General features: G+C 49.6%; 2 protein-coding genes across 2 annotated transcripts; both read right to left on the reverse strand.

Annotated features, from left to right (window-relative positions):
* Positions 1-5,015: 5,015 nt before the first annotated feature.
* Positions 5,016-9,615, reverse strand: LOC120644990 (disease resistance protein PIK6-NP-like). The gene is made up of 2 exons (XM_039921732.1): positions 7,345-9,615; positions 5,016-7,028 (listed from the first exon to the last, which is right to left on the reverse strand). Exons 1-2 carry the CDS (start codon positions 8,139-8,141, stop codon positions 5,105-5,107), a joined length of 2,721 nt encoding a protein of 906 aa, XP_039777666.1. The 5' UTR covers positions 8,142-9,615; the 3' UTR covers positions 5,016-5,104.
* Positions 9,604-10,032, reverse strand: LOC120645880 (the record flags this gene model as incomplete). The annotated part of the gene is made up of 1 exon (XM_039922599.1): positions 9,604-10,032. A coding segment is annotated over one exon (402 nt), but the record flags the coding sequence as incomplete, so codon positions are not given.
* Between the last annotated feature and the right edge of the window lie 9,475 nt (positions 10,033-19,507).

Genomic DNA, 19,507 nt, shown 5'->3' on the forward strand with positions numbered 1-19,507 from the left:
CTAGTTATAGTTATTAGAATTGGACTGAAGATCGAATCAGTGAGGCTGTCGGTTCGCTGGTTTACTGGTCCAACTATAAGGAACCGATTGAACCGCTGGTTCGATAATTTCGGAATGGACAATTGAACCGTCCACAAATACTTTCATACTAGTGCAATATTATAATATGTCATAGATAATTAACAACATAGAGTTGGCCACCTGCGACACTTGGTAGGGCTACCAACAACCAGACAGGTGAGGGAACCAGAAAGGTTACACCATGCTTCTGCTGAGTGCTGACAAGAAGAAGGCGAGAGAGGGAGGGAGGTTGGAAGCTAAGGGTGTCGGTGTTTAACCGCCAAGCTTTTCGAGGGATACCCCGAGGAGATTGATTGTAGGCAGGGACTCGCCAGATCAGAACGCGATGGTGTAAGAAACATAAAGATTTAGATAGGTTTGGGCCACCGGAACATAATACTCTACATCTTGTGTGGTGGTTTGTATTGTCTTATGTGATTGTATTATATTGGAGGGGTCCCTGCCCGCCCTTATATAGTCTGGGGGACAGGGTTATATGGAAAGTTCTAAAAGAATACTAGCAGAGTCCTACTCCAATGGGATTGGGTAGTTTCCTTTTACATCGACTAGTCCGACTTCTATACGAGAGCTACATGCGAGGAAAAGTACATTCCATGCACTATCCTTTACTCTAGAATATTCCACGCCTGTGAGCAGTTCCGCTGCCCCGGGTCTGACAAGCCCCCGAGCTCTTCATAGTCAAATCCTGCATGCGTCGAGTACTTCTAAAGACGTTGCCGAGTGCTTCTGGAATCCTTCAATGCTTCGTTGAGGGCTTTGAGTAGTCTTCCGAGTACTTCTTTGAGTGTATCGAGGCTATGAGGTGTTCAAGCCCCAAATCTTCTTTTATATGGTGCGCGATGAACTCACGCTCCATATGGAGTAGCCCCCAAGCCTTAGGTTGAATCGCATAATCAGGCTGAGGGTCAAATCAGTCTTCAAAAAATCTTCCAAATCCTCTTTTGCCTCTCAAATCGCTTTAAAAAACATACCATTTATGACACGTACCCTGCAGCCCCCGAGCCTTAGAGCCAATTCCTGCAAATTTGGAATTAAGGATCTAAAGTCGTGGCATACAGAATGCCCTGATAAATTCGAAATATTCCAAATAAGAAAAAAAAATCCTAGAATTTATTGCTCAAAATAAATCGTAATTGGTGCGTGACTCTTCATCTATCTGATATTCTCGAAATTGCCACTGACTAGGTTATTTAACCATTCGGTAAAAACTAGGTTTAGTACGTTTTCTCCATTTGCGTAGTTGAATCCACCGCCATTACCATCGCCAACTCTCCTCTGCTCTCGCCTCCTTTGCAATGAGAAACTAGTCACCACTAGCCACCGAGCGAGTAAGCAAGAAAAATCTCTCCCATATCCAGATGGCAACCAAAAAGGCACTTGGGAAGGGGAAGGAGAAAACCCGTGGAGCATCAAGTCTGGCGGAGAAAGAAGGATGAAGAGCAAGTAAGTGCTCTGACTTCCACCTCCTTGGTCTTGTTGAAGAGAAATTGCTTCAACCTCGCGAGGTACTTTATTGGTGTAAAGCTTTAGGAGATGCGTCCCCTCGCGAAGGACCACAAGAAACCATAATATTTCAATCTTATATCTTGCATGGTCTCGGAATCCCCACTTCTATTCTTCCGAGGCCTTTTGCATCATTGGGAGATTCAAGCGCATCACTTGACCCCAAACTCTATCCTCTACATTTCAATTTTTGTTCATCTTTGCGAAGCTTATCTTGGGATTGAACCGCATTTTGATCTATTTCAACATCTTTTCCATCTGAAACCCCAACCGAACGCAACCACCATAGATGTAGTTGTGGGAGCGGGTTTGTAGTTGCGTTAGGGTGTAGGATTGAAATATATCCGATATAAATTGACTTCCAAAGTTATAGACTGGAAGAATTTTTGGTTTTATATGAAAAACCAAGCACCAGCTCTCCCCCTCAGAACACCTGGTCCACCAATTTCAAACTCAGTTGGAATTCGAAAGGAGATAATCTTGCCCAGATCAATGATCTTCTTGGCAAGATAGATCATTTGAAGAGGAAAAAGAAATTGACTGGCGCGTCGATAGTCGCAAACTGGATGTGCCGACGAATCCAGCCACTCCAACAATGAGCAAATTTTGAATACATGTATATAGGTGAGGAAGATCCATCACGCTTTACTCTCGACAAAATTACCCAGGCGGATGTCATGCGTCGGGTAAATCGAGTACTCGAGGGAGTAACCGAGGTGCCAAAAATCGGGGGAGACTTCCGATTAAACAAGCGGCCTCGAGAGGTACTGTAAAGTAGTCGATTCGCGATGAATAGCGAGTACTTTGTTTCCCGTAGTCTCATTAATTCAGGACTTGTTGTACAGATTAATCCAGAAAATTATGGGAGTAGGCCTCCACTTCCTGAAGTTGTGCCTACTGCACAAGCTAACCCAAATCTGCATCGATTTCTTTATTTTGTGTTTCAATTGTTTGGGTATCCATAATTGAAACTAACCAAGAAGAATCATGTATGGTTGATAGACCTTCCCGGAGGAGATGGGGATGACGGGAGTCAAACAGCGATGGTCCAAGGAAGCATTGCGACGAGCGAAGTTCGTGCGGAATCGCCAGAGTTGCGTAAGCGCAAGGCGCCATCAGCTGACAACAATAACAGGTATATTTTTTGTACCCGTTATATCGTTGTTATTAAAGAATCGGGTTCTTGGACTCTGATGATATTGCTTTGCTATTTCTAGCCCACCACCAGAGAAGCGTGTGCGGGACTCCGCTGTCACTCCAGCCTCCTGCCCTACCCCATCCATCCAGTTAAGGCACTATAAGGATTCGCCTCTAATGCCTTGCCAGACGATTGCAACACCACTGATTTGGTAGCCATAGGTGGGTCGTATTGCAACATTTCCGTAAAATGGTTGCAACATGTGTTTATAAGGCAACAGACTAAATGTGTTGCAATATGTGTGGTTTGTCGTTGCAATAGGAGTGCGCTACTGCAACCATTTTAGAATTGTGTTGCAATTAGTTGGCGTTATTGCCATGACGCTTTAGAGTTGCATTAGTATTGATTTTTGTTGCAATTACTTGGTGCAATTGCAACTATATTGGATTTGGTAGCTTTTACTTCTAACCGTTGTCATGGTTATTCTGGGTTGCAATAATCTTAAATAGTATTGCAATTGCTAGGTGGTAATTGCAACAAGAATTCTGAAATTGTTGCAGTTGCATGTTCTTGTTGCCACGGTTTTTTTAGGGTTGTAATAAATTTTGTGGCGTTGCAATTTTTAGTTACTTGTTGCAACTACCATCCTTACTGGATGCAATATCATGTTACTATTGCCATGAATTTTTTATGTTGCAATAGACCAATTTGTTTGTTGCAGTACAAAGTGGTTGGTGGCACTTGTATTTGGTGGGTCTTTGAACATACCAAAATTCTATTTGAAATTTTCATAATTTGAAATTCAAATTGAGCATGTGTGGAAAAATTGATAAGACAAATTCTTTCAAAATCATTTGGTATCCCAAAATGCCATTTTAAAATTTCATATTATGATACCTCACAAAACTGCAACGGTGGCAGCAACATCACTACTACTACTAGACCTCCTATATGTTTGTGAAAAAATTTAGTATTTTATTTTAAATTATTTAGATAAAGTTAACATAAATTTTACTATGTCAACATAAATTTTAAATTATTTAGATAAAGTTAGATGGAAAAATGAATAAAATAAAAGTGGGAGAACTCGTTGAGTTGTACAACTTTGCTATTGATGATATTTCCATTTGAAATCATTTAATATCCCAAAACTCTATTCGGATCGGACGGAGTGACGGACTAGGATTGCAGCAATGCTGATATCTCGTACATCGCCGTCTCAAATTGGCGAATAACAAACCTGCATAGGCCGATAGGCGTCCACAAGCCTAGAATCGGCACGGATCGTGCCTAGATGCCTGGAATAGCTGGGTTCCAGGGCGGGCGTAGGCTGCAAGCGAGCGCATGTGTGCCGGCCGGTGTTGCCACCGGTAGGCCCGGCTCTATGTGACCTAGGTCCGGAAAGGGGCCCAGGATCTGCATGTTCAGCAGCTGCCTATGTAGGAGTTGCGGCAGTGTCGTTAGCCTCCATATTAGGAAATCGTTGAATCGTAGGGCGGCGGCCAAGGCGAAGGCAAAGGTAAAACAGGTGGCTCCATACAATACACTATTTAGAGGTGTGACTTGCTAGTTTGAATTTTCTCCTTTACATTGGATATGGATAAAAATGAGCGCACATTTGGCTTCTCAAAATAAAAATAGCATTATGCTTCCAGGTATATTAAAAAAATAGCATTATGGAACAAAAAAGAGCATAAACGGGATTTGAACCCAGACAGCGAGGGTTATATTCAGATGCCTTACCACTAAACAAAGTCTTTGTTTAAGGCTACCTTTAGTATTTACCTTTTCAATACATGCACTGAACATGCACTAAACTAACTTAGCACCATGTCTGTCAGCTCCAATATAAATTCAGCAAAAATAATGACCAAAGGAAGACTCGAACCAACATCATAGGGAAGACAATCAACCACCTTACCACAGAGCTATGCCATCATTTGTGCAAATATTTGTTATTTTCACTTTTTAACTGTGACGTGCTCATGTTTTATTTCCATCTCGTTTTTGCCCAGCGAACCAGCACCATGCAGTCCAGCCGGCATCATCACTGTAAGTCACACATCTGAATAGTGCATTGTATCTTATTTAAGTTCTAGGGTCTGGACATATCGATGATCTGCGTGGTCTGAGTTGCCTTCTGATGTCTGGATGCCCTGCGTTATCTCATCTGAATTTCCGGAGTTGCTAATAAAATGAGACTAACCCGTGCAAATTTTGACTTGCAAATTGCAGTGCTAACAACTCAGGTTTCACAAGTGAGATTTCAACAAACATTTCGAGTGCTAGAGCCTGAAGAAAAAATATACCATTTCCTAATGCCACAATCACAAAGCTATAGATACATTTTCCTCAAACCTCAAGCCATATTTCCTAATCAACTTAATCAGAGTATATAGTAAGGCGGGGATGGTTGGGATGAATTTCAGCTGCACGCCTTAGTGTAGCCTTTGCCTGGTCCACCTCCTCAGTGCTCGCCACTTCAGATCGGAACTCAATGAACACATCCTGCAGCAATGGCAGGTTCTCCATGCCCATGACAAGACCGCCATCGCTGCTGATGGTTTCTCCTGCCTCCCACATGAAGAACAGGTCGAGATAAAGCTCTCTGATCCTCGGCATAGCTCCTTGCCGAAATACCACAGGCTCTACAAATCCCCAGAACTTGCAATGTACAAGACACGGGAACAATCCAGCACTAACAACGAATCTCCCAAGGATTCCAAGGTTCACATGGTCCACCTCCAGTTCTAGAGAGCGGAGAGCTGGCAACCTCCCGAGGATTTCGAGATCCTTTGGCTGCAGCTCCCTTACGGCGATCCACAGGAAAGAGAGGTGAAGAACTGATGTCATCCAAGCCGGCAGTGTTGAGAACCAGCAGCTCCGGACTGTATTCAATCTCCAAAGATGTCGAGGTGCAACCCAGGCATCCAATCCACCAATGCTGCGTTGGCCATTGATGACCTCTATATACAGATTCTTGATCTTTTGCAGCTTGTTTAGGTGCTCCACCAACTTGTTGTTCCATTTGTCCAAGACAATACGCAGCAACCTCAGTTCCAGTAGCTGGCCTATCTCTTCTGTAATGTCCATGGTGGAGTCGTCAATGCGCAGTAACAGCGTTTCAAGGCATGTAATGTTGCCAATCCCGTTTGGCAGTCTTGTAGACCAGTCAATGTAGAGGAACATCAAGTTTCTTAGCCGAATAACAGTCGGTGGCAAGCAAGAAATTTTATTGCTCTTTACGTCCAAGGTTTGTAGAGATGACATGTTTCCAATTTCCTCTGGGATTTCAGCAATACCAGTGCCACGTAGTCCCAGGTATCTCAAGTGAAATAATTTCCCAAGGTGCTTAAGGCTGTAACTCTGTGAAAGATTGCAACCTTGCAGGTCCAGTACACGTGTAACTCGGAAACTGTCAAGGGCCGGCATTGAATCAAGAGCAGATGGAAATACAAAAACTGACCTCACTTGTTGCAAGCTCTTTGTAGCCCAAGTCATAGAATGGTCGTCCTTGCCATTTTGAAGGGACAACCTCCGGGTTGTATTTGATGGAGAAGTGTTCTCTGTACCATTAAGGACTGTAACAAAGTTTTCTTCATTCGACAAGGAACAGATAAGATCAAGCATCATATCATGTACTCGGCATCCTTCTATCACGCCAGAGTACCAATCATACACGGGTTGGATCATACTTCTGTTTATCAAATCGTTGAAGTAACTCTCTCCAACTTCTAGTAGGGTTTGGCCTTGTTTTCCAGATTGAATAAAACCTTCAGCTATCCACATGTTTATCAGACAAACTTTGTTAATCATATAATCTTCTGGAAACACACTTAAATATAGAAAACAAGTCCTCAGATGGGATGGCATATCATAATAGCTAAGTGACAAAATATTTCTCATACTCCTCACATCTTGATTATTTTCCAATCCGGTACCCACAGAGTTGCTGACTTCATACCACTCTAATATCATTCCTCCTTTACTAGCCAGTAAACTAGCTATCGTAATGATAGCTAAGGGTACGCCAGCACATTTCTTTAGTATTCTATCAGAGACTTCAGCCAACTGCTCATCAGGACATTTGTCTTTATCTTCATTTTGAAATATTCTTTTATAAAATAATATTCTAGAGTCCTGAAGGCAGAGAGGTTTCAGCTCATAAGCACCACCAACTTCTTCAGCAACATTGACATTACGGGTAGTTGTGATAATTCTGTATCTACCATTATTATCAGGCAGAGCACATCTCATCGTTTTCCAAACTGAAATATCCCATATGTCATCGAGAACAATGATATATCTGTGCATATGGAAACATAGAAAGGCAAGCTATTAAAAAATTATGCTAGATAGGGTATTAAGCTAACTAGGGAGCTATTACATTACCATAGCTAGAGTATTAAAAGAGCAACTAGATTAGCACTACAAGTCCTTTTAGTCAGGAGTCTCCATCAATGCTACAAAAGAGATTTAGTGGTTGTAGTACATGGTTTAATGGGGACACGCAAGATCATTTTTAATAACTCCTTTACTGCCATCATTGTCATGCACATGGCAGTTATGGAGTAATCAAGTTGATGCCTACTACTAGTGTGCGTACTGTAAAGTTTTCATACCTCTTGCTCTGAAGGAATTCTCTGATCTCATCAGTAACAATGATCCTTGCATTATTTCTCTTGGCAAGTTGATAGAACATATCCTGGAACAGTTTCTCCATGTGAGGATTCCGGGACACCGAAACAAAGGCAGCGCAATCGAATCGTGACCTAATCTTTTCATAGACTGCATTAGCAAGAGTTGTCTTTCCCAGGCCTCCAAATCCAACAATGGAAACTATCTTGCCTTGCTTCATGTGAACATTATTCTCTTCTGTCAACATATTATTGATTAACTCATCCCTCACCTCATGAATTCCAACAAGCTCTTTCACCTCTGTGTACTGGGTGAATAAACGAGGGTCGACCGTAACAGGTTTGTCACCACCAAGGTTGACCTCATACCTGCGGCGCCGCTCGTGCACCTCCATGACGCGGCTCTTGATCTCTCTGATTTCAGTAGCAATCTTGTGGCGAACCTTTGGCTGCACCAACAAGTTGAGGCTCCTATCAATGATCTTTTTGAGCCCATGCTGTGTGCCCAACCTTTTGCCCTTGCATTGCAGCATGAACGTGTCAATGCTATCCTCTATGTCGTAGGAAAGCTCTCTTACATTCCTGGACCAGATCTTGTCATTATTGGGAAGCTGGTCTGCCGGAGTCCTGGAGATGTCCTCGAGGGCACCCTTCATGCACTCAAGCTCTTCTTGAAGGAATTTGATCTCCCCCTTCAGCCCCTTCTGCAAATTGTACTCGCCGGCGATGAGGTCGGCAAGCTTGGGAATGAGGCTCGGCAGTGCCCCCGTCACGACCTCCATGTGGATCTGCCTCTAGGAACCAAGGAGCAAGTTTGCTGTGTGTTTTTGTGAGCTGAGGGCAGCAGTAGTGGCGTGCTGTGTGGAGTTGAATGGTGGTGCTCAAGGTAGATTTTGAGCAGGGCTCGTGACTCCTGCTGACGGGGAAAAAAAGAAAATTCTGGGCAATGGCTGTGTGCACGTTGCACGCCTCGGGATGCCACTGCCAGTTCACGGGGGGCTCCAGGAAAGAAGCCGCTTGCTGCTTGCATAGACAATTAGACAAAACCTCAACATCATTATTAACAAATGAATTATATTAGATTAGGGCGGTTGCTAGGAAAGCACGAACGCCTCTGCGGTCTGCGGAGCAGGTGAGTGACCGTGTGCGATTAACAAATGAAATTGTGGTTCGCGTGGTTGAAGATGCAACCTTCATGCCCTCCAGGTCAGCTTGAAGGAACCTGATCTCCCCCTTCACTACCGGAAATCGGGTGTTTGCCGAGTGTTTATTATTTTGCCGAGTGCATTACCTCGGGTACTCGGCAAAGAGCTTCGTTCTCGTTCACCCCCTTTTGCAACTTGGACTCACTGACAAGCAGATCAGCGTGCTTGGGAACGAGGCTTGGCAGTGCCCCCATCATGTGTCATGGTTTGAAAGTTTCCATGAGTGATGATGTAAGAAAGAGGCAGGTTGCCTAAAAGTCTCGGCCACGGCAGTAGAAAACTCGCGTAATACGTGGCTGATGGCGACCTGCGATGCTGCCGGCCAAGAGTAGTCAACACAGCAAATTAAAGAGTTTATGCCCTGTCACAGAATTAACAACTACTAATATAGTATTAATAGTAGTTAGTAGACTGGCTTGCTATTGGCAGACACAGGAGGATCCACTAACACTAACTAACAGTGTGTGCATAAACATTTTCCTCACTTTTGCAAACTCTGGCTGCCTATTGGCTCCCTGATGAAGAAAGGCACACGAGATGCTTTCAAAAAGGCAGAGCACTAGGGAAGTAGTAGGAAATTTCTTCCACATGAAAAAGCAGTCCCTGCCATGCCATGAAACTACCACCAGTACAGGTACTTGCTGCCATTTGGTAGCCGAGTTGGAGCAGCTGGGTGGTCACACTCACATGGAATAGTCAATCCTGGTATAGTCAGTCAGTGGGTCCTCTCCTCTGGCGACCGCTGGACGAAGAACACCACCGCCGGATGCGGACGCCGGAATGGTCAAAAACCATCCGCCGCGGGGAAGATTCGTACGCCACCCAACCAACCACCCCACCTCCTTTCCCCTTGAAATCACATGTAGTATGTACGATGCCCGGCCGTGGCAGTTAGCCAGCTAGCTAGATGATCGTCGTGTTCGTTCATCCCAAATAATCCCAATCCTAATAATCTTGTTTCTGATTCAAATTTTTTAGTTTGTGCTCATGTCAAGTTGGAACGAGTAGGAAATTGAAGTTGAAAATTTTGGCGAGAAAGAAAAAAAATGGGATCTTGGATTCTTGGTCATGTGGATCGCGTTGGTGGTCGCTGATCCGTGTAGGAGCGTACTAGTCTGCTAGAAGATGATAGCTGGCGCGCGTCGTCACGGATGGCGACGGCGACGGCGAAGGCGGCGAGGCGAACTGACCTGGGGCTGAGATGGGAGGCGAGGGCGAGGGCGCCGAAGAGGAAGAACATGAGGAGCATGCTGCCGTGCTCGAGGTCGTTGAGGTGGGCGGGGTTGAGGGCGCCGGCGGCGGCGAAGACGCGGAGGTGGGTGAAGTAGAGCACCTCGACGCACATGTCCGCGAGGGCGCCGCCGGCGACGACGTCGAGCTCGAGCAGCCGCAGCGGGGAGGAGGCGCAGGGGACGACGGGGTTCCAGGCGCGGACGCGGAAGGCGGACAGGGGCGAAGCCAGAACAAAATGCCACCGGGGTCAGCAGGCTTCTCGTTGAAGTTTAACCGGGGTCTAACACGGTGAAAATCAGTTGGGTATAAAGGATATGTGGAAATCGTCCGACCCCTACGCCACCACGTAGCTCCGCCCCTGAGGCGGAGGGGGCCGCCGCGAAGCGGGGTCAGTGGGGCCGCGCGGCTCGGGTGGCTCGGCGATGCTTGGCGGATCATTGGGTGAATATGTGGATTTGTTTGGGAGCGGGGCAGAACTGGGTAGCAGGAGCAAGCGAGTACTCTGCTCCTGTAATTTACATGCTCGACGTATTAGTGTGCTTGGTTAATAAACTAAACTAGCTTGATCTTGCTTTCTTACCGAATTTGAATTTGTTCTCTGCTAATATAATATCTGTTTATTATTTTGTACTAGTATTAGCTGTACGTCCATGGAGTGTTGTTTTGCTCCACATTTAATATTTTGAATTTGTTCTCGACTACTACTATAAACTGCTTTTTTTTTTGAGAATCTATAAACTGCTCAATTAATAATGTTCTCTTGACTTCGGGCGGTTACAAGCAGCAGCAGGAACAGGTGCCGCCGGGTGGGCCTGGCCTGCTACCCGTGGGCCGCTGAAACCTCCAGCGCCGAAGAAAATGCTTCTCTCGTCGGCCGGTCTCCTGGCGAGTCCGCGGCGCATCTCAGCCCGAACTCGACGCATCCGAGGATGATCGCCTTGTCCCCATCGCCGTCGTCGTGGTGCGGCGGGACGACGACGAGGCCGCCGTCCAGGACCTCGCTGACGTCCCGCGGGAGCGCGCCCTGGACGAGCCCGCGGAGGCTCAGCCCGCCCTCGAACGGACCGTCGGTCGGGCGCCTCCCCGTGATCATCTCCAGCAGGATGACGGCGTAGCTGTAGACGTCGCCCGCCGTCGAGATTTCCAGACCCATCCCATATTCTGCGACGAAATGTAGGCAAACAGATCGTGCTCATTCTCATTCTTCAGAAAAAAAAAGTTATCTGAGTTTGCATTATTGGTAGCTCAATGAAGACCAACTTCCTCAAAACGTAGTGTAGTGTAATTACATGCGTAATAATAATAGATGTTAAGAATATATGAATAGTAAGTTCTCACATGGCGCGATGTACCCAGTGGATCCTCTTGGCCCGGCAATGTTTGCTGAACTCATAAGCCTCGCTGAAGAATCGCAACCGTGCAGAAACTTGGCCAATCCAAAGTCGCTAACGTGAGCAACCATATCATCATCCAGAAGCACATTGCTCGGCTTCAGATCGCAGTGGACCAAAGGCGGTCTGCACCAGTTGTGTAGATAGTCCAAGGCAGCAGCAATGTCCACGGCCACCAGTATTCTTGAACCTAGGTTCAGCATCCGGCTGCCTGTCCTTTTATTCTGCTGGGTGTCCACCTTCGAACAATGGAGCCAGCTTTCTAGGGTGCCATTGCCCATGTACTCGAGAATCCAGCTTTCTAGGCGGAGCATCCTGTGCTCCTCGCCGGCGATGACAAATCCCGGCGGCTGCTGCACATACACCTCCTCGGTGAGCTCTCCGTTAAGGAATGCCGATTTTACGTCCAGGTGATAGACCTTCCAGCACCTCACCGCTGTCAGCGCCAACAGCAAGCGCACGGACTCCATGTGCGCCACCGGCGCAAAGACTTCCTCGAAGTCGATGCCCTCGCGCTGCACGAATCCCTTGGCGACGAGCCGCGCCTTGTGCCGCACCACCTCGCCGTGCTCATTCCGCTTCACCTTGAACACCCACTTGAGCCCAATTGGCCGGCAACCGGCCGGCGGATCCACCAGCTCCCACGTGCGGTTCTTCTCCACCGCCACCATTTCCTCCAGCATCGCCGCCTGCCAGCGTCCCTCTTGTTCTACTGCGGCGAAGTTTGGTGGCTCCTCTACGCTGCCCAGATGCAGCTCGAGGTCGTCCAGCACATGGGCCGCCTGCCCGGGCGGACTCCCTATGCCAACGATGTCATCCACCAGACGGAATCGGAGTGGCTCGCCGGAGTAATCGGCGTCGATGTTCGGGGAGGCGCTCGGCGGAGGCGTGACGAAGCGAATCGACGAAACGGTGCTCGTTGCGGCGGAGATCGGAGTCCCCTGCCCCGCGGTCGAGGGTGTTCCCTGCGCCTCGCTCGAGGGTGACCCTTGCGCCTTGCTCGAGGGTGTCCCCTCCGCCTCGCTCGAGGGTGTCCCTTCCACTTCGCTCGAGGGTGTCCCTTCCGCCTCGCTCGAGGGTGTCACCTGTGCCTCTCTCGAGGGTGCCCCCTGTGACTCGCTCGAGGGTGCCCCCTGTGTCGCACTCGAGGGTGTCCCCTGCGACTCGCTCGAGGGTGTTGCTTCCCCTTCGTCATGAGCCAGCTCCCCCGCACCGGCGTACACCATGTACTCGACGGTGAAAGAGCTGCTCAGTCCGCCTGGCGTCGCTTCCCCATCGCCGGACTCCCAGCCCTAGCACGCCGCCTCGTCGAAGACGACATCGCGGGACACTACCACCTTGCTGCTGGCCGGGTCGTAGAGCCGATAAGCCTTGCTCCCGCGCTCGTACCCTAGGAACACCATGGGAGTGCTCCTGTCTTCCAGCTTGGCGAGGTTGGGCATAGTCTTCATCACGTGCCCGACGCAGCCGAATGTCCTGAGGAAGGACACGTCCGGCTTCCTCCCATGCCAAGCCTCGAATGGCGTCATGCCCTTCAGGCTCTTGGTGGGCGTGTGGTTCAGGATGAACACCGCCGTGCTCACCGCCTCGCCCCAGAATGTCGCCGGCATCTTCTTGGCCTTCAGCATGCTCCTAGCCATGCCGACCACCGTCTGATTCCTCCTCTCCATGACGTCGTTCTGCTGCGGCGAGTACGGCGCCGTGAGGTGGTGTTCAACGCCCTGTCCCGCGCAATAGAGGCCAAACTCGACCGAGGTGAACTCGCCACCGCGATCCATCCGCAGCACGCGTAGCTTCTTCCCCGTCTCCGTCTCCACCTGCGCCTAGAACTCCTTGATCGCCGCTGGCGCCTCATCCTTGCTCGACAGGATGTGCAGCCACATGAAGCAGCTACAATCATCCACCAGGAGCAGGAAGTAGCGCCTCCCACCGTGCGTTGCCGGCGTGATTGGCCCGCAGAGGTCGCCGTGGACGAGCTCGAGGGTGTCGCCAGCGCGGTAGCTCACCTTCTTGGAGAACGGCAGCCTCCTCTGCTTCCCGGCAAGGCAGCTGTTGCACAGCTCGCCGGCATGCTCGATCAGTGGCAGCCCTCGCACCATGCCTTGCCGCGCCATCCTGGCCAGAGCATCGAAGCTCAAATGGCCGAAGCGCGCGTGCCAGCGCCACGCCGCATCGTCGCACCTTGCCGCCAAGCACACCGGGCGCGCAATGCGCAGCGCCAAGGTGTAGAGGCGATTCCTGCCGCGCTCGACCTTGGTGAGCAGCTTCCGCTCGCGGTCCCTGATCCGGAGCATGCCACCGTCGATCAGCACCTGGCAGCCTCACTCGTCGAGCTGGCCAATGCTGACGATGTTACTCCGAAGCTTGGGGATGTGGTACACATCCGTCAGCGCCTTGTGCTCGCCATTCTTGCACTGGAACACGACCGTGCCGCGCCCCTGGATGTCGACGCTGGAGTTGTCCCCGAACTTCACGGTGCTGACAACTCCGGTGTCGAGCTCGGAGAAGGCCGCGCGGTTTCGGTCATGTGGTTGCTCGTGCCGGTGTCAAGGTACCACCGCTCCTCTACCTCCTCCTCTGCTCGCCCGAGGTTGACTCGCGCGCGCGGCTCGTCGAGCTCGACGCGCCCGCCGTGGTCCTCTGCCTCGGTGTTGATGGTGCAGACCTACGCCATGAGCAGCGCAGGCTCTTCCTCGTCATCCTGGGCGAGGTGCGCCCGCTCCTGGCACCACGGCTCCTTGCAGTCGCGGGCCCAGTGCCCGATCTTGCCGCAATTGCGGCAACGATCCCTGTCAGAGGCATGATCTCCGCCGTCCTTACCGGCGCCCTCCGCCATCCGCCGTGGCTTACCGCGCCACCTTCCGCGCGTGCCGCCTCCTCCGCCTTCCGCGCGCGCCACCTCCGCCGCTGCTGCACGAAACAGAGGAGCCCTCCCCCTGCTTTCTCTCGCGCAGGCACGCTGCTCACTGCTCCTCTGTGAGCAGTAGCTGGCCGCCGGCGGTCGTGCGGGTGGGCGGGGGCCTCCGCGCGGTCCTCGACCGCTTTGAGCCGCCCGGTGACTTCCTCGATCAAGAGCGTGCTCATGTCGAGCAGCATCTCGATCGAGAGCGCAATCTGCGCGAATCGTGGCGGCACGACGCAGGGATACTTTGCCACCGCTTCCTCTTCGCCGATGTCGACGCCGACCTGCGCTAGCTGGCTCACCAGAGATGTGAGCCGCAGCGCGAAGTCCTCGATGGCCTCGCCATCGCGGAACGCGATAGCCTCGTACTCTCACCGGAGCTGCTGCGCCTTCGCCTTGCGCACGCGGTCGCCGCCGAGCCGCATCGTCTCCAGGCTCTCCCACGCCTTCTTAGCGGAGTCCTTGGCACTGAGCGGGACGACGTACTCGGTCGGCACCGACTTGAGAATGGCCTCCATGGCCGACTGGTCGTCTTCTTCGTCAGCGGTGCCCACGGTCACCGCCGCTCACAGGCGCCTCGCCTTGAGCATCACATTCATTAGCACCACCCACTTGGCGTAGTTCGTGAGAGTGAGCATGGGGTACTGCGTGCCGCCGACGTCTCGCACTGTCTTCTTCACGACGTACGTCGTTTAGCGCCCACGGCCATGCTCCTGAGAACGCCTGCGCCCATGCTCACGATCCAGGGAAGCCATGGCCACCAAGCTCGAACACTCAAGCTCTGAATACCACTTGTTGGCACTCCCTCAGACACACACAACACCCTCTTGCTTGCAGGTGGAGGAAGAAGATGAGAGGAAGAAGGACTCAGGAAGAGCACACGAAATGGAGCTGCATTGAAACTCTGAGCTGCAGCTTCTCTCCTCTTTATAGACACACCGGTCAAGATGAGAATTTACAAGGTAAGGTGCTATAGTGTTCTGCAGTCCCTACCACTTCTAGCTACTACAGCCATGCTGCCAACTGTACCTACAACTATTTGCTACAGCCAACTGCCGCCCAAGTCAAGGACCAGGCATGGCACAACAGGAGCAGGAGCTCCCTCTACTGTACAAACATTGATGACAAGCAAGAGCAAGGGTAATTATCTAACAGAGAGATTGCCAATGGAATTTGGTGATGTTCCTTCTAGCTTGTTATTGTCCAAATATATTAATTGAAGTTCATTAGAGTTTGATGCTGAAGACAAGAAACTCCAGTCTATAGTTTCAAGCTGGTTTGCACCAAGGTCTAACTGAATCAAGTTGGCCAGTGACCAGTAGGAAGGAACTACCCCAGTGAATGTATTTTCACGGAGTTCTAATACTTGGAGTTTGGAGGCATTGACTAAGGTGACAGGCAGTGAGCCCTCAAATTTGTTTCCTTCCATGACCAGTGTTTGGATGTGTTAGAACCGGTCTAGGATCGCTTCCGCTGCGCCACTCTAATACTCCGGCCGCGCGCGAACGACGCGGCTGCTCCAACAGATGGCAACGGACCGCGCATGCAGCTCCTCCACGACGTACACGGCAGACCAACGCACGCACGCCTACATGCAAGCATGCACCAACTACCCGAGCAACAAACTCGGCTGACTCATGAACGTGATAGCTGCTAACTCGAGACACACCCAAGTCATGATTATTCCCAACAGGATGTTCGGAAGAGTGTTGCCAATGTCACTAGGAATTCTTCCTACAAGTTGGTTTACACTAAGGCCAAGGTAGCTGAGTGATGTTTTGTTGTAAAGTTTCTGTGGTACTGCGCCTGATAAATTGTTATAAGCAATGTCTAATGCTTCCCATACCTGAATTCTTGCTAAACTTTCAGGGATGCTTCCTTGCAAGTTATTTTAAGAAAGGAGAAAGGTGGAAAGAAAAGAAAAGTTTCCAAATGTGGCAGGTATAACTTCGGAGAAGTTGTTTTTTGCTAAGCTAATATATTGTATTGGTGGGGACATCATGGAGGATGATGGGATGACCCCAGAGAATTCATTATCTGAGAGATCTAATGTAACAAGTGATTTGCTATTGAAGAGAGTAGAGGGGATGTTTCCGCTGAGCTTGTTTTGCATGAGGTCTAGGTAGTATAGTGTTGAGCAATTTGCCAACATAAGTGGAACGCCACCCGTTAAGCTATTGTTCCGAAGAACTACAATGGCGAGCGATGGACTGCTGCCCAAGGATTCGGGGATACTGCCCACAAGGTTGTTACTTGGGAGAAACAGATACTGCAACTTTGGAAGCAATCCAATCCCCAAAGGGATTCTTCCGCCAAGGTTGTTATTACCAAGAACAATTTCCTGAAGGAGCTGTAACTTGGCAAGGCTTGGAGGGATCCCACCTTCGATGGAGTTGTTCATTAGTGTGATAACCTCAAGCTTGGAACAAAATGATATGGAATCTTGAATCCTCCCAGTGATGGAGTTCATGCTGAGGTTGAGGTACTTCAGTCGGGTTAAATTGCCGATCTCTGGGGGTATGGGGCCATTGATTTGATTGTAAGCCATGTCGATCGTATCAATGAAATGAAGGTCAGCAATGCAAGGAGGAATTTTTCATGTTATGTTTAGCTCTGCAAGTGGCTTGAAAAAGCCATGACCGAGAAATGTCATGTAACACTCTATTTTTAAATTCCTTTCAAAATTGTGAAATAAAAATTTTGAAATCATGAATTTCAAATAAGACGCGAATAAATCAGAATGGTAGTATTTTGAATTTCTCTCAAAATTTGAACCCAACCCCATTTGAAAAATGTTTGAAACTTTCAACCCTAAACGGGCCGCCCTTTCCCTCTTTTCCCCTGCGCGGCCCGCTCTCCTATCTTCCCCTATGGGCCGCCTTTCGGTCCAGCCCCGCGTGCCCTGCAGCGAGCCGGCCCGCTCGCGCTGGAAGAACCGCCACCGCCGCTCGCCCGCACGCCTTCACCGCGCGGACGTGCCCCGCCCGCCTTCACCATCGTCTTCCTCCTCTCGCCGGCCCCTACCCGCGCTCGTGCCACGTGGCCGCCGAGCGCAAATGCACCCTCTCCCCTCTCTGTCTCGCTTCCTCTCCCGGCCCCTACTCTGCTGAGCACTACGCGACGCCCCTCCCCCTCCGCCTCGCACCCGGCCCCTACCGCCACCGCCACCGCCATGGAGCTCGGGGGAAGCTTCCCGAGCCTCTCCCCTCCCCGAACCAACCTAAACCGCCTATAAATAGGGTCCCTGCTTTCTCGCGCTCCTGTAGCCGCCGCAGCCACACCCCGAGCACCCCCCTCCGCCTCCAATCGAGCACAAACGCCCACGCCCACCGTTTTCCCCATTTTTGGCCATCACCGTTCCGCCGCATAAATTGGCGCCGACCGTCGCTCCGCCCAAATCAAAGTACCGGTAAGCTCCACTGCACCTCACCGGCCCTTCCCGCACCACCCCCAAGCCTCCTAACCCCTCAGTTCTTTGTATCCCCATTTCCGCCGCTCCGGCACCGTGTGAACCGTGTCGCCGGCCGCCGTGGCCGCAATGCTAGCCCAACCACACATACACAATATTTCCCCCCGCGCGCGCTCGCAGTGCAGCCCCAAACCCCCTCTGAAACCTCCCCCTTCCTTCTTCACCTCGTGCCCGTTTTTTCTGCCCCATCTCCGGCTACCCCGTATGGCCGCGCCCACAGGAGCACGTGGCGGCTCCGGACCCCCTACCCGAGTGGGGAGCGGGATCCGGGCCCCCTGGCTGGCTTGAAGGCTCAAGCCTCCTGGAGGTCCGGCTTCCACACATGGGGGTCCAGGACCACCCCGAGGGGGTTCGGGACCTGTCCGCGGGGGTCCGGACCCGTGGTAGCCACCCCTGAGCGCTTCGCCCTTGTGGACTCATGGTGGCACCGGACCTGCCACCATGTTGGGAGCGGGTCCGGAGGCCGTTCCAGAATATTCTCTGGTTTCACAATTTCTCAGGATTTCAAACTTCTACAAGCCATAACTTCCTCATTTTTCATCCAAATGAGATGATTCTTGTTCCTAAAATTTTCTAAATTCAAGATCTTTCCAACCATACCAAATTTGCCCAATTCAAACTTTATTTCAAAAGTCTAGTTTGTTTATATCACTTATCCGCGAATGCACGTACCAATAGTGACGCTTTCGACGTCCGTACGTAGGTATAAATGACAACGCGTTTGATGACGACCCCGAGGACCCGGACTACAAGGAAGAACCTGTCGGCGAGCCCGAAGGCAAGTCCTATCATCCCTCCTTGATCATGTTGAACCCAGAATTTCATGAATATTAAACCTGACCAACAACTAAACCTGACCTTTTATTTAAATGCATGGTGCGATATTTTGGTAACTAAAACAAGTATTTTTCTTCTAAATAGTTAATACCCAAATTTGATATTAAAGCTATTCCTTGAGTTTTAATCACCCTAAATTCCTTGTTAACCCTAGGGCAAAATCATCATTAGTTATAAAATGATGATATAATACCTTGCATGATAAATTGCTTAGGTTAGAAGCTTCATGCAAAAACCTTATAATACAATATTTTCAATATTTTTCTGCTTTACAAATGTGTGATTTGTGTGTGATTTATTTAATGGTGCGTTAAGGTTTATAAACGGTTGAATGGTTTCGAAAACTATTTTTGGAGCCGGGGTAGACATGGTTGTGTACCTACTTTGTACAAATGCTAAGGAGTGTCTGCCCTAGCACATAAAGACTGTCGTTGTGGTTATCACCTAGCATTCTTAAGTGCAACCAAATGCATCTGCCTTTTCTGTTGTCCAACTCTTCTTTCTCCTTGCAACGTTTGATCCATGCAGTCGATGCTTGTACTGCACGTGCTTTCTTTTTTTTTTATTATAGTGCTCCAGCAAGGTGAGTCTCTTGTCTGACTTTTCTTTCTCCTTGCAATTTTCGATCTATGCAGTCAATGCTCGTACTGCATGTTTTTTTATTATTTTAGTGCACCAGGAAGGTGAGACGATCAAATTAAACTTCTTCATCACGATCCTTGATAACAGTGTTTAAAAAGGATTATAGATAGACAGACCTATTTTTGGTTAGTGTGGGAACTTTGAAATCTAGGTCCAGCAAGCTAAGACACCTTTTAATTCAGGAAGGAAAAATAGTTTTTTTAATTTTGAATTTATGTATGTATTTATTAGGTGCTGCTTTCTTTATCTGCGTCGTCGCCGTCGCCGTCAGTGGAGTCCTCCTGATGGTCGGACTCATGGCTGTTTCTTCTGTGAGAGAAAAAGCCCTGTACTCAAGAACCTGGAGGCCTCATATAGGCAGCAGGCAACAAAGATGAGGGTGTGACCCTTGCGTTGGGCATAGCCATTCTGTTGCAGCTGCAAAACCACCTCAAGCGAGAAGCCAGGGATATCTCTAGTTTGTTCGGCG

Source organism: Panicum virgatum, chromosome 8K (assembly GCF_016808335.1).
Source record: "Panicum virgatum strain AP13 chromosome 8K, P.virgatum_v5, whole genome shotgun sequence".
NCBI classification, from domain to species: Eukaryota; Viridiplantae; Streptophyta; class Magnoliopsida; order Poales; family Poaceae; genus Panicum; species Panicum virgatum.